This window comes from Miniopterus natalensis, chromosome 11 (genome assembly GCF_054644295.1).
Source record: "Miniopterus natalensis isolate mMinNat1 chromosome 11, mMinNat1.hap1, whole genome shotgun sequence".
In the NCBI taxonomy this organism is placed as follows: domain Eukaryota; kingdom Metazoa; phylum Chordata; class Mammalia; order Chiroptera; family Miniopteridae; genus Miniopterus; species Miniopterus natalensis.
In genome coordinates, this window is record NC_142091.1 from 49,298,023 (window position 1) to 49,322,604 (window position 24,582).

The window sequence follows — 24,582 nt, forward strand, 5'->3', positions numbered from 1 at the left end:
GCTTATAGTCTTACTGTGTATGGATGTGTCTGGGCAAGAATCTCTGAGTCTGTGATTGCCTCTGCTCGTGTGTGTATGTACATGTGTGTATGTGTGTATCTGTGTTTATATGACCCGGCAGGCCTCCTGTCTCTGGGTGGAGTTTGCTGTTGGCCCAAGCCCGGATTCCGGGAGCCAGCCAGAGCTGGCGCCAGGGATGGAATTTCCATTAAGAATTAAGCAGGACAGCACTACGAAGCCAGGCAGGCTGAGGGGAGGGGGTCGAGGGGGGTGATGCTCCAACTCTGAGCTTCCTCTGGTGGCCTCAGTTCTGGGCTGTCTCAGAAAAGGCCTCTGCCACCTTTGCCTTGAGTTTCAGGCCTTGCTGGGGCCATGGCCCAGAAGGATGGGCAAGGAGAGAGGAGTTGCCCCCATGGGCCATGGTAGAAAAACTTGGAGTTGCTGCAGCCAAGATTGGAGCCATGAGGCGGCCTCCCGAGAATGGAGAGGCGGCCAGCGAGGGGACAGGCGACTGGGGCCTATGGGGCCGACAGGAGCCGAAGAGGCTGGGCTGTGCAGTACGTATCTGGGAAAGTAGGGGTGTGTGTGTGTGTGTGTGTGTGTGTGTGTGTGTGTGTATGCGTGTGTGTGCTGCACCGTGGGAGGCAGGTGGGAGATATTCATACCAAGGGTCCTAAGGGAACATTTAGCAAACCAAGTCTGTTTCTCTCTTTCCCTGAAACCCAGGCACAGAATTTGGTCCTGGAAATAGAAGATCTCTTAGGCTTTTTGCTAATGTTTATCTTGTTTATGATCTAAGTGTCATTCCATTTCTAGCACACTAAAAAATATCTTAACTCTGTAGGTACCTTTACACTACTGATCTCATCTCATACTTTCAACAACCCATGAGCTTTTATGATCGTCAGTGTAAATATGGGAAAACCAAGCTTTGGAGAGATTAAGTGACTTGCCCAAGGACATACAGCTAGAAACTTCTAGAGGCAGGACACAAAGTCGGGTTTCTTTGAGGACAAAGTCCAGACTACTTTTTTTTTATTCCTCTCCGGAGGATATTTTTTTCCATTGATTTTAGAGAGAGTGGAGGGGGGGGGAGAGAGAAATATCGATGTGAGAGAGACACATCAATTGGTTGCCTCCTACCCACGCCCCGACTGGGGCCGGGGATCGAACCTATAACCCAGGTATGTGCCCTTTTCCAGGAATCAAACCCGGGACCCTTTGGTCCGCGGGCTTCCGCTCTATCCACTGAACCACACGGGCCAGGGCCAGACCACTTTTATTACACCACTTGACCTATCAGAAATGGACTCAGAGAAAAGATGTCACAAACTCCAGTGTTAATGCCCAGCCGTGTGGGTAGCTGGGGCTCAAACTCTGTCCCCAGGCTCTGAGATGGCCTTTGTTGAGTCAGGAACTGAAGTTACTCTCAGAAATCGGGGGGATAGAATCAGGCTGCCCTGAGGTGTATGGAGGCTAGAGTTGAAGCTGGAGGGAATGACTTGGGCACCCACAGAGCCTGGGGTCCTCAGAGAGCTGAGGCTGTTGAGTTAACATCAGGAGCTGTCATGTACCCTGGGCCAGGGATCAATGGTCATTTTTTGCCAGGGCCTGAAGAGAAGGCTGAGATGGGACCTTGGCGTGGTCATTGTGCCATGGAGATGGAGCCGGCCTCCCTCTCCCTGAACACATAGTAGGGACACACTGACATAGTTAGCAAGCGAAGGATTTAGGTTAGATGCCAGGGAGAGCTTCCTGCCAAAGAGAGGATTCAAACTTGGGGAGAGGGCCCAAGGGAGGCTAGGGGCTGCCTTTCCTTGGTCATCCCTAAGAGTGGGAAGAGGCCCTCCGGTGCCCCCCTCCCCCCATTCTCGGCAGGGTGGAGGGAGTTAGATGGAATGACCTTGAAGCTTCCTTCAAGTTCCTTCCAGTTCAAAATACAACATTCCTGAGCTTTTGGGTCGGAATCAGCCTTTTCTCTAGACTTAGCCATCTGAGGCAAAGGCGTCTAGAGGGAAGTCTGGTGTGCCCCAGGTTGGAAGGAGCCTGTCACTTTTGGCAGGTGGGCGATCTGGAGCTGGGTGATCTTAGTGGGCTTAGGTTCCAAAGGGAAGCACCTGCGGCGAGTAAACCTCGCTGCATTCCGGCGTTTGGGGACTGCTGAAAGTTTGGCGGCTCCCTCTGCAGAGCATGTGAACCGCACCCAAACCCCTCCTTATTTTGTTTCGGCTCCAAGGGAAACAATCACGGCGCATTCCCTTCCTTCTCCAGATGTTGGCACGAGGGGTGCATGCGGGCACCCCCACCCGGCCGGCGCGGAGGCTCCCGGGTGCCCCCGCCCAGCCGGGCCGAGCCGGGTCTCTAATTAGACTTGACCGCGTCCCGGTGCCGGCGCTCCCGCCGACAGCGCGGTTCCGCTGCCGGGCCACCAAAATAGCCTCGCCGCCGGCCGGGGCGCCAGGATCCGAGGCGGACGCGGGACGCAGGCTCGGCCGGGCGCGCGGTCGTTGAAGGTCCCGCGGCGGCCCGGAGGCGCGGGCGGGGCCGAGGGCGGGGGCGCGGGCGCGGGGCAGCGGGCCGGGCGGGCCGGCCGAGCGCAGCCTCCTGCGCGGGCCCCGGAGCCCCAGCTGCGCCCGCCGCCGGCCTGCGCGCACCGCCTCGGGCCGCCACCTTCCTCAGAGTAAGTAGCCACGCTGCCGGCTGGATCGGGGGGCCGGTGCCGGACCCCCGGCCTCATCAGGGACAGAGCACGTGTGTCACTGTTCGGACAGGGGTCCAAGTGTGCGGGTGTGAACGCCGGTGGGCAGGAGCGCGCCCGGGCCAATGTGTTAGCATGTGGAACTTTCTAGCATGCGTCCCTTGGTGTGAGCGTGGGTGGGAGAGCCGCCAGTGCGTGGGGACTTGCATGTGGGTGAGTCTGGAGTGTGCCCACAGGTGGCATGTGCCCGTGGTCGGGGCAGCCCCGTGTGGACCGTGTCTGCCCCCTGGAAGCAGCCGCAGGCGTGGGCGAAGGCTGCAGGCGGCTGAGTGCGCTGCTGGGTTGCGAGCGAGCGAGCGAGCCGGGGATGGAGGGGCTGGGGAGTAAGGAGTGTTATCTGAACTCAGACTTTCTAGGGTGACCTGACTTGCTCCCCACCTGGCTTGTCTCCTCTGTGGGTCATGCGGCTTTGGTTTCTCAGGACTGAGCAGGGCAAGAGCTGGGAGGCTTCACCCAACACTAGAGTGACCCCAGCCAGCTGGTCAGGGTGGGGAGACAGCTTAGCCGGGACCCCCCTGCCACACCAGAAGGGTCAGGAGGACATTGAGAGGGGATGAGCAGACACGGTCATGCCCACCCAGGAACACTCCCAGGGTGCCCCCACCCACACGCACAGCTGCTCATGTGTGCAGACATTCCTGCCCACACTCCAGCCTCGCACGTCCTCTCAGGACGTCCAAGCAAACACTCACCTACTTCCAACGTGTACGACTGTGGACAATGACATGTATGCAACGGGCACCTACATGCGTAAAACATGCATATGTGCAAACACATGCCCCCGGTTTGACCCACTCTCAGCCTCCACCCCCCACTTTTCAGTTCCTTTTAGCCTACATATAGCACCTTGGACAATAAGTCCAATAAACTGGCCTCAGTAGGGAATATCTTAACTTAGGGGCTTCGGCTGGGGGTCAGGGCAGATGGTGACACAGTGCCTTTGGGGTGTCCCATTTGATCTAGAACTGAGGCTGCCTGTGGAGCAGCTTTTGCCCCCTTAGAAGCAGCTTTTGCCCCCTTCCAAGTGAAAAGGCCAGTCTTGCAGGGCTGAGGTGGAGCTCACCCCTGTGATTGCCCTGGGCTCTGGTTTATCCCCGGGTTCCCACTGCAGCGGAACAGCGGTGGTCCTCCTGTGTGTGGGCTGGGGCCTGGGCAGCCATGTAATAGCGAGGAGCAGTGTGTTGAGCTGGGCTGATTCCTTCTCTTCTTTGGTTTTAATCGACACTATTTTGAGTCTCATCTGCAGGTGAGGCTGGAAGAGCTGGCCTTTGCTTTGCTCTTCTCCCCTGTCCCTCTGGTTCCTTGGCTGAATCTTGTTCTAGGTGCCCTCAAACATCAGCTGGTTGTTGTTATTATTATTGCCTCTAGACCTCTCCCGTCCCGGCCATTCTCCTCTGGGCAGGCTTCAGTGAGGGGGCCAGACCAACTGTGCTCCTTCAGTTGGGAAGTTAGAAAGATGACATTGGCTTTCTCTTCCTTAGTGTTTATGGTTTGGTTGGAGGAGTGCCTGAGCCCTCACTCCATCAACTCCCCTAATGCAGGGGAGCAGATGGTCTTCAGCCATTTCCTGAGGGGGAGCTGGGGTCTACCTTGGCCTGGCCTGGTCCTCGGCCTGACCCTTGGGGATGGTTAAATAGGCAGGCTGTGCTCAGCCTGGCAGCCTTCTTGCAGTGAAGGGTGGGGGGTGGGAGGAGGAATTCCCCATCCTGCTCCTTTGTGAGGTCCCCAACAACCTTAGGACCCCGGAGGAGTCATGGTGACTCAGTCTCAGGCCATTTCCCCATTCTTTATTAATCAAATGCATATATCTGCCAATGAGAATTTCAGCATAACACTAAGGAACCTTAGAGCATCAAGGGCAACCCCACTAACTTAACATAGTTTCAGTTTAAATAAGAGAAATCAGACAACAGAATAACGATAGTAATAACAGCCACCGTTTGTTGAACCTTTAATATATGCTTTACTTCATTTACTTTTCACAACTTGGTTAGGTCAGTAGTCCTCCCTCCACTTTTTTTCTTACAATGAAATGAAGGCTTAGAAAGATCAAGGGATTTCTATAGGTTTGTGTGACTCCTAGGCTGTTGGCATAATCTGTGTATTTCCCTTTTTACTCTGGCTGCTAGGAAGCCCTTTGTCTATCATATTGCTCCATTCTAGTAACAGTGTTAATCGGAACCCTGGCTTTGATTTTTAATTTCTGCTTAAACAGGTTTATAGTATTCACATCTTTAATTGTAAACTCCCATATCTTTTGTAGAGAGAGATTAGAATAAGTGAATGAACAACCAGCAATTGAGCATTCTCTTGGTCTTTGAGGATGGGAACCATATTGCATGGATTTTTTGGGAACATCTCCAATTTCAAATATTTTATCTCATTTTCAAACCATATGTCTCAGTTTTGGCTTCTGTATCTTTGGACTCTGATTCGTGACCATGTCTTAGAGCTTTTCTTTCTAGTGGCTCTGGGAGATAATGCCCATCTCTGTGTTGGCTCAGACAATGGGGATTGTTGAGAATGAATTGGGCCATTGATAAATGCCCTCTGCTCTGAGTGTTTCAGCTGCCAGCTCTTTCCTGACTCAAAGGCATGAGTGTCTGGGTTCCTGAAGGAGTTTGACCCCTGCCCTCAGACTGGCCCTGGCCCTGTGGCCGCCTCTGCCTCACGTGATCGTGCCTATGCCCAGGGCTCTGCTGGGAGGTTTGTGTCTCTTGGACTTCAGCTCTGCCTCCCCCTGGGCCACGCGCTGTCTGATCAGGGATGGCCCTTCTGAAGCCAAAGCTTAGGACAAGTGTGGGCTTTGGAACGTAAAGGGGCATTTGAGGGTGCTTTTATGCCCCCTCCCCTGGATCTGTGAGGCCATAGGCTAGTGCTCACTCCTTTCCCCTTCCTCATGAGGGCTTTCTCAAGCCTACCAAGTGATTAGGGAGTCATTTGTCACCTCTTACCTGCAAGAGGTGTGGGTTACCAGGAGCATCTGAATGCAGGGTAGGGCTCTAACCACATTGCAAAGTTGGGGAAGCTTCTAACTAATTCACTCCAAGGCTGATTATCTTACCCCTCCCAAGGCTATTAATATTTGGAAAGGGGAGCAGTGGCATCAAGGCTTAGCACTAAAGAATGCTTAGAAGGACCCTGATGGTGGTTTTTAGGCACTGTGTTGAGATTCCGCTTCTCAGTAAGCAGTAGGTCAGTCCACACTGGTGGCTGCTGCCCACGCTCAAGACTAACCCTTCCAAGAGCATTTGGTTACAAAGTGGGAAGGAGGACTCACTGGCCTGAGGCTCTGGGATATGCCTGGCACTGGGCGATGTGCTGGTGGGTTGGTGTGGGTGAGGTGTTTGTTCCTTCCCCAGTAAATGTCATCTCAGAAAGGTAAGACTAAGACTTGATTGCATCTCTGCTGAGGATCCTGGTTGTTCCCTGGACTTAATCTTAATCAAGTGAAAACAGGTTTAAAATCCAGTAAGAGCATATTGGGTGGGATGGTCAGAACTTCTGCGGGGGAAGGCTCACTCACAGTTACGCACATTTCTTCAGTATCTACTAAGACCAAGCTTTTTGTTAGGTTGTTTGCACCTTTCGTTTTATGAAACTTCTGGGTGAGCCCTGTGAGACAGGTGCTACTTTTAAAGAAAGGGAAACTGAAGCACATGGGGTTAAGTGATTTGCTCAGGGTCAGAGCCAGCAACGATTCCATCCCAGGTCTAAATGTCCATTGATCAGTCCCCCAGTTCAAAGGCCTTGAAAGCAGAAGAATCCGCCCCTTTGGGCCACCTGGGTAATGTCAAAGGGGCTGGCTTCTCTGGCTCTTGGACCTGAATGTCATCAACATCATTGGCCTTTCCAGCCTGAGGCAGAGACTGCTGCTCTGTGGGAAACATGGGTTGAGTGGGGAAGGCCCCCCACCTTCTTGGGGTGGGTGACACTGGGCTTCTGCGCATCACTTCTCCCCTGGAGCAATCTCTGTCCTGGGAATGGAGCCTTCGCCCAGACTCTGTGATCCAGCCAGCCAGACCTCCCCTCCCCCAGCTCCAGGGTCCCCTCAGTGCCAAGCCCTGGGGGAGTCCCAGATCCTCTGAAGACGTCTTTGGGCAGACCAGACCCTGTTTGGCGTGATGCAGCGTCTGTAAGCGTCAGCAATTTGGCTGGATAATTGTGTATAGCGTTCACTTTCTGCTGGAGAAATGGAGGTTTTGTCTTACAACCCAAATATTCTGGGTTTGGAAACCATGTGAAATAAAGCCTGTGGTCTAGGGGTGTGGGCTGCACTGTGGGCTTGTGTGTGGTGCTGGTTTAAAAGATGCTGTTGAGGGACAGGATGATTGACTCAGGCCTCTCATGTTTTCTGATGGAGGGTCAGAGGTCAGCCTCCATATGGCAGTTTGCAGAGAAAAGAGCATGGGCTTTCTGGTCGGACAGCTCTGACTTGGAGCCTCAGCTTCCTTGTCTGTAAAATGGGGTTCCTTACAATGCAATGGTGATGCTGAAACCAGCCAGTTTATTTGAAGCCTAGAGCCTGACATAGACTAAGCGAACCACAAATGGCATCTTCTTCCTTCTTGTCCCACCCACCGACCTTCTGGGAAAGAACTGATAGGTAAGAGATCTGGATTCCAGCTGTAGCTCAGCTCTGGGTGCACTGTTATCTTTTCCTCTCTGGACCTCACTTTCCTTGTGTGTAAAATATGGGAAGAACTAATTTCCTTCACTCTTCTGTATTTTTTGAGGATAATGAAAGAGACTGAAGTCAGGGCCCCCTTGGGAGATGCAGAAAGTTCAGACACTATGATTCATGTTGCAAACATTAATTGAGATCCTGTGATGTGCCAGGACCTGTGCAAAGCACTGAGCATACAGGTGAGTGGGACTATCCCTGTCCTCAAGCAGCAGTCGGACCGTGAGGCAAGATAGGCTTGTAAACGAAGAGTGGCAGGATTGCCTGTGGCCATGGGCATGGCAGGTCCTGGAGGTAGGTGTTGGTGTGTCAGAAGAGGTAGTGTCATCTCCAACTGAGGTTATCAGAGAGGCCTTCCTAGAGGTGAAAATTCTTGGTCTGGATCTTGAAACATAATAGGAAGGTGCCAGGAAGATAAGAGGTCATTCTAGGTGGAGAGGCCTGCACATGCTAAGGCACAGAAGTGTTGCCTAGTGCGAAAAGCTGGGGAACTTTAAGCAGTTAGCATGAATGGAGCTCATGTGTGGGGGGTCAGTAATGATGAGAAATGAGATGGGAGACGCGACTAAAGGCTATTGGTGGATGTTGTGCCTTGAAGGCTGTGCTGAAGTGTTTGGATTTTTCTCATGATTGTTACTAGTGGCCACTGAAGTGTTTTAAGCAGGTCATGGTTGGATATGGGCTCAATCATTCATTCAGAAAACATAAAAACAAACCATTTTTCTGTTTCTTTTAATTTTGCTATCATATTAAATTGATGAAAATTTGCAAAACTAGTAAAAGAAATCCCTCTTTATCCACATCCCTTAATCACTTATAGAATGTTCCATTTATTTTATTGCTTTTGTTGCCTTTCTCTCCAACTATATAAAAATATGTTATTTTTATTATTTATGTATATTTTAATCATCTATATAGTTTATATTTATTAGTACTGTTTTATTTATATGTATATATAAATACATATAGAATATTTGTGCTTCTGATTATTTGAAGAGTAAATTGGAGATGTAATGCCTCTTCACCCCTAAATACTCAGTGTGCATTTCCTTAAAAGCATATATTTTTACCACAGCACAGTTCTGTCCCAATAATGTCCTTATAGCTCCCTCATCTCCGTCACCCCATTCAGGACCCAATCCACAGACTGCATTTAGTTGTCATGTCTCTTCAGTCTCCTTTAATCCAGAGCAATTCCTCTGCTTTAGCTTTCATGACCTTTATGTTTTTGAATAGCACAGGCCAGTTATTATGTTGAGTACCCCTCAATTTGGGTTTATGTGATGGTTCTGTGTGATTAGACTCAAGCTATGCATTCTGGGCAGGAATAACACTGAAGTGAGGTTGTTATATCAGCAAGCACAGGATGTGGGGATCATCCCAAAACTGGTGGTAGAACCCTTCATCACTTGCTTAAGGTGATACTCACCAGTTTCTCCACTGTGAAATTACTATTTTTTCCTTTGTATTTAATACATAATTTGTGGGGAGTTACTTTGAGATTATGGAAATAACCTGCTCCTCATGAAACTTTTACTCACTAATTTTATCATCATTGATACTTATGGATCCATAATTCCTTTGTTTTAATTAGTTGGCATTCTACCCTAAGAAAGATCATCTCTCCCCTCCCCTCCCCTCCCCTCCCCTCCCCTCCCCTCCCCTCCCCTCCCCTCCCCTCCCCTCCCCTCCCCTCCCCTCCCCTCCCCTCCCCTCCCCTCCCCTCCCCTCCCCTCCCCTCCCCTCCCCTCCCCTCCCCTCCCCTTTCTTTCCTTTCTTCTTATGGACTCATGTATTCTTAATTTATTTATCCAATGTGTTATGATCAATTAATATATTTTATTTTGATGTTCAAATTGTCCCACATTTGATAGTGGCAGCCTCTGCAAACTGGCCTCTGTTTCTTTTGACTTTCCTCGTTATTCTCTGAGCACTTGCTTACTATCTGCTGTAGGATGGTGTTCCAGGCTCATTTTATTCTTTTCTTGCTCCAGCCCTGGAATTAGCTATATCTCCAAGGAGCCATGGGTTCTTTTAGTGGAGAATGCCATTTAGAAACCAAGCTCTGGGGCTACATGTACTCCTTGCTTTTGGTGTACTATTGCTTCTATGCCCTGTTAGCAAATGGAGCTGGACATACATGTATATGTCCATATTTATTTCTATAATAAAAATACAACACATTATTATATGTTTTTATAAGTGATTGAGACAGGGAGTAATAGGGTAGGGGTACTTTATTTTTATTTTATTATTATTTTAAAATATGTCTTTATTGATTTCAGAGAGAGGAAGGGAGAGGGGGAGAGAGATAGAAACATCAATGATGAGAGAGTCATTGATTGGCTGCCTCCTACACACCCCCTACTGGGGATCGAGTCCACAACCCAAACATGTGCCCTGACTGGGAATCAAACCTATGATCTCCTGGATCATAGGTTGTTGCTCAACCACTGAGCCACGGGATCCAGGCTGGAGAGTGGCACTTTATATTGAGTGATCAGGAAGGGCTTCTTTGAGGAGGCAACATTTAGAAAGACCTACAGTGTGGAATGGATGGATTGGAAATAGAAAGAACCACTCTAGTTCAAGGTACCATTTGCATCTTTGTTTTAATTATCCAGGAGATAATTAGAAAGACCAGAATTAAGACAGGATAGAGAGGAGGCTGAATCAGGTGACTAATTGAAAGTCAGGGAGACAGTGGAGTCAAGGGGACTCTCAGATTGACGTTTCAGAGGCCTCTCAAACTCAGCCTATCCAAACAGAGTTTCTGCATTCTTCGTCAGCACTATCCTGTGCATATATGGTCCTCTTCAGGTAATTCATTTCTCATTGAATGGCTCCTTCATTTACGCAGCTGCATAGCTCAGAGAGAGAAGGCCATCATCCTCAACACCCCTCTCTCCCAAAAGCCCATATTCAATCCATTGAAAAGTCTGGTTGGTGTCCTTTTTTTAAATTTTTCAATTACCATTGATATTCAGTATTAACTTATATTAGTTTCAGGTGTATAGCATGGTGGTTGGACATTTATATAATTTATGAGGTGGTTCCCTCCATAAGTCTAGTACCGGTTGATGTTCTCTTATTAATCTCAAATTCATCATGTCTCCATCTTCATCAGCACCACTCTAGTTCAAGGTACCATTTGCATCTTTTTTTTTTTTTTTTAAATTTATCTTTATTGTTGAGAGTATTACAGATGTCCCGTTTTCCCCCAATTGACCCCCTCCACTTTGCTCCCACTCCCTCCCCAGGCCTTCACCCCATTATTGACTGCGTCCATGGGTTACGCGTATATGCATATAACTTCTTTGGTTAATCTCTTCCCACCCTCCACCCCCCTTCCCTCTTCCCTCTGAAATATGATCGTCTGTTGCATGCATCAGTGTCTCTGGATCTATTTAGTTCATCAGATTCTTTTGTTCATTAGCTTCTTCTTAAAGAAGACCCTTCAACTTTTGCTGTAGTGCTGGTCTGGTGGTGATGAACTCCTTTAGCTTTTTCTTATCTGTGAAGCTCTTTATCTGACCTTCAATTCTAAAGGACAACTTTGCTGGGTAGAGCAATCTTGGTTGTAGTTCCATGTTTTTCATCACTTTGAATATTTCTTGCCACTCCCTTCTGGCCTGCAAGTTTTCTGTTGAGAAAGCAGCTGACAGTCGTATGGGTGCTCCCTTGTAGGTAGCTAATTGCTTTTCTCTTGCTGCTTTTAAGATTCTCTCTTTGACTTTAACTTTTGGCATTTTAATTATGATGTGTCTTGCTGTGGGCCTCTTTGAGTTCCTCTTGTTTGGGACCCTCTGTGCTTCCTGGACTTGTAAGTCTATTTCTTTCCCCAGATAGGGGAAGTTTTCTGTAATTATTTTTTCAAATAGGTTTTCAATTTCTTGCTCTCTTTCTTCCCTTTCTGGCATCCCAGTAATATGAATGTTGGGCCTCTGAAGTTGTCCCAGAGGCTCCTTATACTATCTTCATATTTCTGGATTCTTCTTTCTTTTTTCTCTTCTGGTTGGGTGTTTTTTTGTTTCCTTGTGTTCCAAATTGCTGATTTGATTCTCAGTGTCCTCTTCTCTATTGTTGATTCCATGTAAATTATTCTTCATTTCAGTTAGTGTAGCCTTCATTTCAAATTGGTACTTTATTATGTCATTGATGATCTCACTAGTTTCCTTAATAGTCTTACTAAGATCCTTGAGCATCCTTATAACTATTATTCTGAACTCTGTATCTAGTAGCTTGCTTGGACCTTTTTCATTTAGTTCCTTTGCTGGAGATTGCTCCTGTTCTTTCCTTTGTGACATGTTTCTTTGCCTCCACATTTTGGCTGCTCCCAGGTGTTTGTTTCTATGTATTAGGTAGAGCTGCTATGTCTCCTGGAATTTGTAGAGTGGCTTTGTGTAGTAGGTGTCCTGTAGAGTCCAGTGGCTCAGCCTCTCCAGTCACCTGAGCTGGGCCTTCTCGGTGCTCCCCTGTGTGGGCTGTGTGCACTGTCCTGTTTTAGTTGAGCCTTGGTTGCTGTTGGCATCACTGGGAGGAATGACCCCCAGACCAATCGGCTGTGAGGACCAGCTGCAGCTACAGTCAGAGAGCTGCTGTGCTGGAGACACCCCTATGGAGCAGGATTTACTTCAGTGGAGCTTTGGTGTTCACCAAGTGCCCCCCTTGAGTGTGTCACTTGTGGATGTGGTAGGGTTGTAATCCAGCGTGGTCGAGTCTGACCACCAGGTGCACTGTCTCTGGGGCCTCCCGGGAGTTGCAAAGTCAGCCTGTGCCAGTGCCTTGCCAGGGCCACCCAGCGTGAGCTACACAGCAAACCATAGTTGGCTGCTACTTGTGCTGGGCTTGGAGGTGCCCAGGAGAGGCCAAGCTATGAGCCAATGCAGCTGCCTCTAGTGCCAGGCCTGGGGCCACTTATCAAGCTGTATGGGGCCCGCTGCTGCTTGTTTGAGAGATTTTAGGAAAGTCCTAAGCATGAGGCTGGAGAGGCCACTTGCACAGAAAAGCCCCTGGAAATGGCCTGGATGAGCTGCAGGTGGGGAGGGGCGGGGCCTCCGGGAATCACGGGGCGGGGCCAAAGGTGCGAGTCAGGTGCTGGCGATTCAAACATGGCGCCTGCCTGCCGGCTGTGTGCGGGGAGGACTTGCCACAGGAGCCATGGCCTCCGCCAGCCCTTCTGCCTGGGAGGAAGCCGCCCTCCAGCTCTCGCCCGGATCTCAGGCGGGTTAGTTCCTCCCGAGTGTCCCGGGTCCTTTCAGGCTGCTGCCCGGCGCTGGGCTCAGAGGGAGCGTCCGAGTGAGTCCGTGCCGGGCCCTTTAGAGGAGCTGCTGGGGCTCCCGCAGCCTCCGCGACCCTCAGGGACAGTCCCCGCTGGTTTCCCAGCCCAGAGTTGTGGGGACGTCTCTTCCTGGCCTGGAGCCCTGGGCTGGGGGCCTGCTGTGGGGCTGGGACCCCTCCCTCCTCCGGGAAACCCCCACCGCCGAGATTCCCTCCAGGGTTTAACCCGGGGCAGTGGGTGTGGGCCCGCGGCTGCGTCTCCAGGATCCAGCCCCGATCTGCCCGCGTCTCCGCCCCTCCTACCGTCTGGGTGCTCCTTCAGCTCCCTGGCTGTGGGGCTTCTGTTCAGCCGATTTCAGGAGGCTCTGAGTGATGGTGGTTCTGTATTTTAGTTGTAATTTTGATGTGGTTGCGGGAGGCGGCGGGTGCAGCTGCTACCTACGCGCCGTCTTGCTTCCTTTTTTTTTTTTTTTTTTTTTAAATATCTTGACTGATTTCAGAGAGATAAAGGGAGAGGAGAGAGAGATAGAAACATCAATGAGGAGAGCATCATTGATTGGCTGCCTCCTGCACGCCCCCGGCTGGGGATCGAGCCCACAACCCCGGCATGTGCCCTGACCTGGAATCGAACCTCAATCTCCTAGTCATAGGTTGATGCCCAGCCTCTGAGCCACGCCCAACCAGGCAAGACCAACTCTTTAGTAAGTCCTGCAAGTGTGTCTGGCCCCTGGTGTCACATCCTCCTGCCCAGCTCTCTCTCCTTTCACACTGGCCTTGTCTCCGTCCCTTGGGCTTGTAATGTTGCCTCCTGCCGTAGGCTTTTGCGTTTGCTGTGTCTCGACCTACAGTACTCTTCCTTTATGTCCTTGCCTACTGAATTCCCACTTATCTCTTGGGTCACAGTTCAATTGTCACTTCCATGACCTCCATCATTAGGTCAAATTCCATTTTATATAAAGCTTTAAAACACACTGTACCTCCTTCAAGGCTTTATTATAATTGCAGTTTTACATTTACTTACAATTAATATATGATAAATAATGCTTGTTTTTCCTATTTGATAATCAACTCCATGAGGTCAGGGAACATATCTGGTTTTGCTCATTACTCTGTTCTAGCAGGTAGCATATTACTGACACATGCCACAGATATTTTTTGGATAAATGAATGAAGTTTTATCAGTTGAGATGGTGAAATCATTCAGTAGAATAAAAATTCTAAGGAAGTAGTAGATTTGATTAGGAAGATAATTTATTTTATGACGTGTTACATTTGTCAGCCACATACCTGACCCCAAAAGTGCTTACCATCTTCTGGGCAAACAAATTACAAATTAAAAATTTGACTGTTATTCAGGGACTTTGGGGGGGACTGGTGATAACTGACATCTAATTCTTGGATGGTTCTAAGGAGCTCCCTTGGAGGAGATAGCTAAGTCGCATGGTGTCCCTGAGCTGTGGTTTCTTTACCCGCCCCCATCTGATTTGTAGAGGGTATAGGAGATCGGAGGGGCCTTCAGTGGTTTTGAGTGAGCTCCTTGACTGCTTGTATAAAGGATCTTTACAATCCCCTATGAAGACTCCTTGGAACTTGAGAGTTATTTACTTGCGTAATTCATATTAGTCAGGAGTTGCCTCCCCACACCCACTCCACCCCACCCAACCTTCATCACTAGACATAGGCCTAAAAGAGGATTCAGAGAGAGGGTCTTACTAGGCCCGGTGAGCCATCCTTACAAAGATGCCATTAGCAGGAGGACAGAAACCCCATTCGGCCACTCTGGCTCGCTCACTCTTGCATTCCTCACTCACTCATTCAGTCACCTACTTTGCCTCCACTCAGTCTCTTACCCATCTACCCATCTAGCACGCACTTTTTCATCCACAAACATGAACTTATGTTGGATTTATAGCAGGACTCAAGGCTGAGTCACCCCCACACCCCTCTCCCTCAGCCTTCTTTCATATGGTCCTGCTAGCCCAGGACCCAGGTGAGGAGACTGTCGAGGTGGGGAGATGTCACTGTGCCGATTGAGTGCTGGGCCATGTGTGATTGCAGGGTGTTAACAGGAAGAGAGGGAGACTAGATGCTGCCACACTGATTGCTCCTCTTGCTTTGCCTTCTGCTTTTCTAGCCCCCTCTTCCCTTTTTTAGTGGTGATGAGAACTTAGGAATTAGGCTCCTTGATCAGATAGATACAAGGTAGTAGCTGGGCTCTGCAGAGGGGCTTGGGACACAGGCCCAAAGAGCAAAGAGAGGCACAGCTCCCTAAGAGCCCCACCATAGAAAAGAAGATGCTTTTGTTTTCTTCATTTTTCTGCTAGGATTGCACTTTTAACCCTGTGGAATTTGCAGAGAGGTTGGGGGAAGGGTGGGAGAATGGGTTTTAAAAATGTGGCATTTAGAAACCAGGCAGTAGACTAATCCTGGCCCCATCCCTCCAGAGTTTGTCATTTACAAGGAGCCCTCCCCCCAAGTATGCATGCCATCCATCTGTCACGACATCGGACAGGCTGGAACTGAGCAGACATAGGACAATGGCATCCACATCAGATAAGAGCATCTTGGAAAAATGCCGAAAGGTGCTAAGGATCTAAGTTACAGACTCATTCACTCATTCCCTCCCTCCCTCATTCATTCAACAACTACCTACTTAGTACCTATTCTGTGTCATGCAGTGTTCTAGGCACTGGAGATGCAGCAGTAAGCAAAACATGTGCCCTTGTAGAATTTGCTTTCTAGTCGGGGAAGACAGTCAGTAAGCAGGCTGAGATACAGCATGGTGCTGAGTGCCACAGAGAAATATTAAGAATGGTAAGGGAGTTCCAAGGGCAGGAGAGGGTGTATACATTTATCCAGTGTCGGGAGGTTCTCTCTGATATGCAGATATTTAAACAGAGACCAGGAGGAAGTGAAAGGGTCATATATGTGGATATTTTGGGGAAGAGCAATCAAATGGAAGAGGAAAGGCAAAAGTCCAAAGGAAGGTTTGAGGAAGAGCATGAAGGTCAGTATGACGACTAGTGATATGAGACTCAAACGAGTTGAATTCAGTGCAAAAATGGGGGCCAGATCAGGAAGGTTCTTACAGATTATTTGGGGAACTTGGGCTTTTAATTTGAGTAATATGGGTGGACTTTGAAAGGTTTTGCTTAATGTAGCTTCTTTTTTGCTTGACTATTAGTGCTTTGAAATTAATTTAAAAAACATGCAAGTTATAAAAACAGAAGAGCAGCTTACCAAACCTGACCTAACAAGCACCCCTGAAATTTTCCATAAGACTGTGTAGATTTCCTGTAAGTTGATCCAAACATCTGGAAGAAAATGACTAAAACTGTCTGCATCTTTGTATGCATTTATTACTTGATGTAATAAAGCTTATTTTCATAAAATTTCCCTGGCTGCTATGAAGATAATAGATTGTTGAGGGGGAGGGGAGAAAGGTAAGGCAGGAGCCTATTATAGTAATGTAGGTGAGAGATGGTGGTGGCTGGAACCAAAGTTCACTTGTTTATTTATTTATCCATTTATTTCTCTTTTTATTCTCTCCAGGTCTATGCAACACTGCCTATGTGTGACACCCTCCATGGCTATTCACCCATTCCCTCTGTCCTTCAGTGATCTGTCCAACTATCTTTACTGCTTTTGAACAAATCTTTACCAGCTTCATATACAGCATTATGCCAGATGTTGGTCGATAGGGGTATATTCTTCTGGGACTTTGGCCCTAGCAGGGGAGACAGGATGCACCCATTGGAGATCACCAGTCAGTTACAAAACTGAGCAGGCCCTGGCAAGCAAAAGATGAATAGTGTCAGTCCTTCAGTATTCTAGGCTAAGGAGTTCAGACCTGAGTTGAGAGACACTGGGGAGGCATAATAGGTGTTCAAGATGTTACAACAAGAGCTGTGTTTTAAGAGGCTGAAACTAACATTGGCATGAAGAGGGATAGGCTGGGAGCTGGAAGACCAGCAAGAAGACAATTGCCTTCTTGTAAGCCTTCTTGGCCTTACGGCCAACAATGGCCCTGAGGTTGGGGGGACTGTTGGGGTGGCCCCCAGATGCACAGTGGGCCAGGATGCAATGATGTGGGAGCTCTAATGACTAGCACATGTAGCAGGTGATATGAGTGGCTGTCATTGGGCCCCAGATGTCTCCTTAAAGCTGTAACTTAAAGCTGTCTTTGAACAAAGAACACACAGCAGCCTGGGCTCTGGGCAGAACAGAAAGGAGTTGGAGCTGGCCACTGGTCATGAATGACTCTTTTAGAATCTTCTGGGGGGAGGGGTGGGTCATTAAATCATAGAAACATTAGAATCAGAGTAGGAGCTCATCTATCTAATCCAGCCTTCTCCTCTTACAGAGGGGAAATTGGAAGCCCAGCAAAAGGGCATAAATTGTCCAAGGCCATATAGAGCACTTATGACAGAGAAAGTTTAAGCATCTTATTTGCACTCATGTTGGAGGAATTACTGTTTTATATAATTATGTGTTTACATATCTTTTTCAATGGAAGAGGAAAATCTAAGGAGACAATTGTTTTATGCATCTCCTGTGTCATCTAGCTGGGGCCTGATACAGAAGAGATGCCCTGTTGACCCAGAGCAAGGCTGATGTTAGACTGTTCTTAGATTGGTCCAGATATGGGATCAGAAAGAGCTGCTTATGGATGGGGGTAGAGCCTGGCTCCTGATCCCTCATGTACTATCTGGCCTGACCTGTGACCATTTCTACCTCAATTATACTTACAGCTCTTGGCAAAGGCTCATTAGGAGCCATGAAAATGAATGAGTAAAGGGAGCTGTTGCCACAAATGTTCTTGCTAAGAGGGAGAGGGACACAGATGTGGGTGAGGGCTGGCACGTCCTGTACCTTCAGCCACTGCAGGAGATAAAGTCCCTGCTCAGCTTGAGGGAGAAGAGCAACCCACAGGGGATTTTACAGCCTCCAGATGAACACCTGGGATGCATATTTGGGGCTTAAGTTCAGTGCTTGTTTCTGGCCTGAGGCTGGGCCCCCAGTGATTTCACCAACACACCTGTTTGCTCCCTTGCTGTCCCAAGGAGCGGAAGGCTGCTTCTTTATGAACAGGTCCTGTTCTGTGTTCCTGCAGCATGCAGTGGTCTATGACTTAACAGCAGGATTTCAGATGCAATTGTCCTTTGTCATGTCCTGGCCCTTGCATTCAGGATCTTAGTGGAGAGGGCTGAGCTGGAGACCATTTTCCTGAAAAGTCAAAGGGATTTGGGCCGTAGCTCCTGCCCAGCTTAGGCCCCTGTGTCTGTGTCAGTACTGGGTGGGTAATTGCTTTGTAAGCTCTTTGTCAACACATTCTGTTGGTCTTGTGCTTTGGAGTTGGCAGAGGGATTTCCACAAGGAGGAAGATGAGTGATACACATGAGCAAACTGAACTTGTAGACACAGGAAAGTAAGTGCCCCCAGGTTCAGCATCCTCAGTGAATGACCTAGGGAATTATGTAGCATTATGGATCAGCCCAGGTTATGGACAGAACCTGAGAGAGAGGGAAGGAAGACTTGGGTTCCAGTCTGGGTTCAACCACAAATTTGCTCTGTGACTTGGGCAAGTCATTTGCCCTCTCTGGGCCTTTGTTTCCATTGCCATAAACCACAGAATTGGAAAAGAAATTCCTGAGGACCTGTCCTCTGTCCTCCTATAACATTCTAGGTTTCTTGCTTACATTATGCTAACAGGAATTTTGGTTAGGACCTTAACTTACAGGTTTCTATTTTGGTTAAGGGCTTATTTTTCACTTTGCCTGAAATTCCACCTTTATAGATTCATTTCTTTGGGTCTTTTCGGGGACTTATTTCCATAGACCATGTTGCCTAATAAAATCCCTCTGATTTTTATGACCTCATATTAGAATACAAAGCAGAGTCACCTCCATTATTATATTTCAGTCTTTACAACAACAGTGCCAGGTAACCAAAGGTATGTTATCTCTAGTTTTCATATGAACCATCCTTGCATCCCAGGGACAAATCCCACGTGATCATTCAAACTGAATTCAAAGCACCACATTAGAAAGATTATATGCCAGGTCTTCTAAATTAACTTTCCATTTCTCATTTTCGGAAGCTTTTTCATCTCTTTGTCCTGGAGATGGGCTGGACTGTTCTGTCTACAGAAGGGGGCTCTTAGAGCAACCCTCTTAGTTGTTCCTCTTTAGCTCAGACCGGCTAGATCTTTACTCTGGGGCAAGAGGCAGCCTCAGGGGAAGGAGTCTGTGGGCAAGAAGGAGCCCTCTCCTTATAGGACAGGCAGGAGCAATAGTGGGCATCCCCTCCCCACTCATCCAATTCACCTCTGCTTCTGGTTTGGGGTGCATGTGTGTTCTGACTCTGTCTCCCTCTCTTTTCCCCTTCTCTGTCATTACTCAAGTGTCTCCATTTTCTTTGGCCTATTTTGGGGTTTGCTATTTAATTCTTTAAGTTTATTCCAGGCATTATCACATTGTATTTACTATTTGAAAATAAGTCATTATCTAGCAGAAAAGTCTCCCTAATTTCTTTTTCTTTTTGAGGAATAATTTGTTTATACATTTCAGAATCAATTCATCAGATTGCAGGAGAAAATCCTGTGGGAATTTGATGGGATTGTATTGAATCTACAGATGAGTTTATGGTGAATTAACATTTTCCTGGCTAAATATATGAAATACTTCATTTATTTTGGCCTTCTTTAATACCTTTTAATAATATTTTATAATTTTCTCAGTGAAGGACTTGAACATTTTATGATTCATTTTTATATACCTTATCTATATATTTTGCTCCTGCTATGTCCTTTCCTAAATTTCACTTTACGGGCTCTGGTGTCTAGCACTATACAGTACTTGCTTTTGTAGATTTATTTCTAGACAACTTTCTAAGCCCTTTTGTAAATTAAAATAATTTATTTTTAGATACTTTCAGGTTTTCTACATTGACGATGAGCGTGACTTGCTAGACTGTGCTACATTTTTATAAGAATTCGGGAAAGAAACCATGTCTGGGAAGACATGGATGCATGGAGTCTTCCCCCTCTTCCTTCCTCCTTCCCTCTCCTCTCCCTCCTCCTTCTTCCTCCCCCCTCTTCTTCTTCTTCTTCTTCTTCTTCTAGACCTTCTTTAATTAGTTTAAGGAAGGTCTCTTGTATTTCTAGTTTGCTCAAAGGTTTTGTCCTGAATGGCTGTTGAACTTTATAAAATTATTTTTCCTCATCTCTTGAGATGATCATAAGTGTTTTATTCTTTAGCCTATTAATGTAGTAAGTCTCATTAATCTATTTTCTAATGTTAAAACAGCCATGTACTTTCAGGCTAAACCCAACTTGGCCACGCTTTTCATATATAGCGGGATTTTGCTTACTAATGTTTTAATATATTTTCATCTGTTCATACATGAGATTGGCCTATACATATCCTTTCTTGTGTTCTTGTCTCGTTTCAGTGTCAAAATTATGTCAGTCTCATAAAAATAAAGTGTTTTTTTCTTTTTTCTTATTTTCTGGAAGAGTTTGGGTAAGGTGATCTTTCCTTTGAATGGTAGCAACTCACCTGTGAACGTCTTTGTGCCTGATATTTTCCTTACGGGAGGATTTTTAACTACTGATTAATTCATTTACTGGTTACAGATCTACTTCTTTTTGAGTCAACTTTGGCACATTGTATTTTTCCAGGAATTTATCTAGTTTATTTATGATTTCAATGATAGTGCATAACATTCTTTTATCTCTGCTGCATCTGTATTAATAAACTCCCTTTTATTGTTAAAATTGATTATTTGTGCTTCCTTTCCTTTTTTATGATCTTAGAAGAAATTTGTTTTATTTGTATTTTGAAAAACTAGGTTTAACTTGATTGACTGTTTCCTTTGTGTTTACATGTTGTTTTGTTTTGCTGTGCTTTGCTTACTGTTTGCTCCTATGTTAGTATTTGTCTTCTGCTACTTTCTTTGGGATTATTCTCCTCTCCTTTTTAAAATTTCTTATGTTGTTAGAAGTTAGACATTCTAATTTTCAGGTTCTAATTTTAGGCTGTAATTTTTTGCTATCATTTCTACTCATCTGTATATTATATGATGTTTATGTATATTTTCATAATTATTCAGGTTTGTTTTCTAATTTCTGTTATAATTTCTCCTTTGACCAATTATTTTATGTTTAAGATACCCGCATGTATGGGGGTATTTGTACTGGGGTATTTAAATTGAAATCTGTAGGGAGCCAATCATTTGAAATTTGCTGAAGTTTGCTTTAAGATCTAGACACTAATCATTAAAAAAAAAAGATTCATTAATCCTTGATAAGAATGTGTATTCCCAATAAGTTGAATTCAGTGTTCTAGTCATAAATATTACTTAATCGTGCCATTCAAATCTCCTATATTCTTACTAATAATTTTCCTACTTAACCTATTAATTAATGACAGAATGTGTTGGAATATCCATCTGTGATTCTGAATTTGTTCATTTTTTCTTGACATTTTATCAGTTTTTATGTATTATATTAATGTTATTAGGCACATCCTCATTATTGTATTTTCTTGACAGGCTGAACTTTTTATCTTTCTGTAGTGAATCTTTTTTTTCCTATAATACTTATTGTCTTAAAGTTCATCTTGTAGTTTATGAATACATTAGCACCCAAATTTTCTAGGTAAATATTTCTATGGTATATCTTTTGTAACCTTTAACTTCAAGTATTTTGCTTTGTGTCTTTAAGTTTACAGACATTTCTTGTAGCCAGCACATAGCACACTTTTTCTCTTCTCTCTCTCTCTGTAATGAGTGCTTGGTAATCTTGGCTTACAGTTGGCTAGATTAGCTCACCTCCCCTTACTGTGACCCTGTTATACATTGATAATCCCTAATCCACATTTTTACTTTCTTCTTTTGTTTTTTTCTTTATTACTCATTTGTTCACCCTGTTGCCCCTACATATTTGAAGGGTAATGATTCTTTCTTTATGTGCATTCTTTTTAGCTGTTTTCCCTAGACATTACAACCTTAAAAATAACCTAAGGCCCTGGCTGCTGTGGCTCAGCTGGGCATCACCCGGTGCACTGAGAGGTTTCTGGTTCCATGTCAGGTCCTGATCCATTGTAGGGGGTGTGTGGGAGGCAGCTGATTGATGTTTCACTCTCACATCAGTGTTTCTCCCTCTCCCTTCCTCTCTCTCTAAAAATCAATAAAAAAATCTTTTAAAAAATAACCTAAGAAGGCTAAAGTTAATTTACATCTCCGCTTTCCTCCTCCCAAAGTACTTCGAACACTTTAACTTACTTTAGTCATCCCCTTCTGAATTTATTTACAATATTTTATATTTAACTTGTTCCCTTATCCCACAAATGAGGTATTATAATTGTTTCTTACAGTCAAGACTTGATTGAATTTACTAGTTTGCTTATGATTCTTTCTTATATCTCAAACCTCCCATCTGTTCTTTCTGCCTGATATAAGTCCTTTAGAATTCCCTTAGTGTGAGGTTTTTTACTTGTTTGAAGAAACTTTTATTTCATCTTTATTCTTGAAAGAGAGTGTCTCTCAGTATAGAATTTTAGGACAATCATTTCTGTAAAGTGTTTTCTAACTGTCTGCTGACTTTCATCATTGCTATTAAGCAGTCACCTGTTGATCTAGTTTCTCTCTTTGGTGTTCTTTAGTCTTGTGAGTTGTCTAAGGTGTGAATATCTATTGTATTTTTCCTGCCCAGATTCACTGGTATTCTGTATTTTAAAGCTGTTCTGTCTTTTAAAAATCCTGGAAAAATTTTCAGCCACTATTTCTTTGAGTATCACTTTCCTCCTCGTTCTATCGCTTACCTCCCTTTGGAAATCTGATTAAATACCTGTTAGATTATTTTACTCTCTCTTCCTTAGCTTTAGTTCTCTCATAGTGTCTCCCTGTCTCTCTGGGCTGCTTGGATAATTTCTTTTGTTCTATCTTTTAATACACCAATCCATTCTTTAGCTATGATCAATCTGTCCGATGAGTTTTTCATTTAAATTATTATGTTTTTAATTTATAGATTTTAATTGGTTCTTCCTCAGATCTTCTTGGCTATAGTTCATAGCCTTTGTTTCTTGAAAATGTTTCCAAGATTCTCTTTTATTTGTTGAAACTAAAGTCTTTGAGTTTTTATTTCCCGCACAGATAATGTGTGCTCAGGCAACAAAACTATATGAAGGTCACATTGTGATAATTAATTCTTAAGAGAGATTTTATTTCCTTTTACCCAGTACCCAAGTTGGGACAAACAACGTGTATTAAAGATTTATTTCTCATTTATCCTTACACGGAGCTTCTGGCCTCCTGGATCCCTATGTGATTCTTCCCCTAGTCCCTAAGCTTTTCCCTAGTCTGTCCTGCCCCATGCACACATGAAACAGAAGCTTAGGGAATACAACATTCAGCAGATGTGATTAGGTGAACACTCCTGTCTACTCTGGCTTATTATGCCTGGTTCCAGCTATTGCTCTCCTTTCCATTCCTCTAGATTTCATTTTCACCAGCTCAGTGATGCATTTTAAAAAACACATTAAGAACATCTTTATCAATTTTTAAAAATTCTTATGGAGAAGTATTTTAGAATAATGGTCTACGATATTGCTGAATATATGTAGAATCTCTGTGTGAGTTTTCTTTATAGGAAGAGGCACCAATTGTCAAGTAAAAATCAGGTGCTAAAAAATATGGAGCTCCTTAAAGAGAGGGTATAGTCTTTTCCCTCGCTCAACTTGCTAGCTGTGTGCCTTAGCAAATTATTGAATCTTTCTATGTCTTCATTTTAATGTCAATAAAATGGGGTAATAGTGGTATTAATTATTTTGGATTTTTGAGAAATAAATGATTTTATTTATAGGAAGTGTTCAGAAGTGCTTGGTACACAGTGCCCAATATCACATTTCACTGAATTTAAGATACCATAGACTGTAAGCTTCCCTGTGACTTCACAAAAAAGAAAATATGCTTCTAATTAAACTGTGATACAATGCCAAGATGTCATCGGCTGAAACATACATCCTAATTTCAGATGTTAAAATATGAAGGGAAAAAAAGCATCTTAGAACCACCTGACTATAGTAAGTTTTAGCTATTAATGTGAATGGATGCATAGGAGCAGAGAAGGCACAGGCTAAGAAACAGAATCTTAGTCTCAGAAAAGAGAGGACTTTAAATGTTTGCAGATATTTATTTCATCCCACCCTCACCTCATCAACTTCTGGATCCCGGCTGTACTATGCATAACCTAGAGTCAATGTCCAGTAGACTAGACAATGTCCAGTAATTGTCAGCAGACAAACACAATATTCCACCCTCTTCTCCAAGACTAAGGCAGAAGAGAAAAGGAACTTATGTTTATGAAGAGATCAGTGTCTAGCATGCTTATGGGTGCCTTAAATATAGCATTTACTTTAATTCTTATGTTTAGTCAGGTTAATGAAGATTAGTTGCTGTAAAAACAACCCTCCAAGTATTAGTGGCTTAGCATATTATGTTCATTTGCTGCTTACCCCACAGACTGTTGTGGGTGGGGTGGCCCTACTCCAAACTGTGATTCTGGATTCATCTTCTTTCATCTTTTGGTCCTGCCATATTGTGACTTTCCAGTTGTTCTGGCATCAGTCAGTAGGCAGAAAGGGGAAGGGAGAGGGATTAGGGAGAAAACATACCTTTTCTTATAATTAAAATTGTTCAAGACCTCACAGTTTTATTTATTCCTAGGTAACATTTTGGAAGGAGAAATTACTATAGGTTAGGGTGATTGGAGGAGGCCTACCAGATGAGGTAGGATTAGAGCTGAGTCCTGAAACACTGGTATTACCTGGAAATAGAAAAAAGAGAATTGAAGAGATTT

The 24,582-nt window shown here is 45.3% G+C and overlaps 1 protein-coding gene across 1 annotated transcript in view; it reads left to right on the plus strand.

Annotated features, from left to right (window-relative positions):
* The first annotated feature begins 461 nt into the window (after positions 1–461).
* INSC (INSC spindle orientation adaptor protein) overlaps positions 462–24,582 on the plus strand; it is a 114,073-nt gene continuing 89,952 nt past the window's right edge. The window contains exon 1 of the mRNA XM_016225219.2: positions 462–557. Coding sequence (XP_016080705.2) covers positions 462–557 — 96 coding nt within the window. The remainder of the gene's footprint in view (positions 558–24,582) is intronic.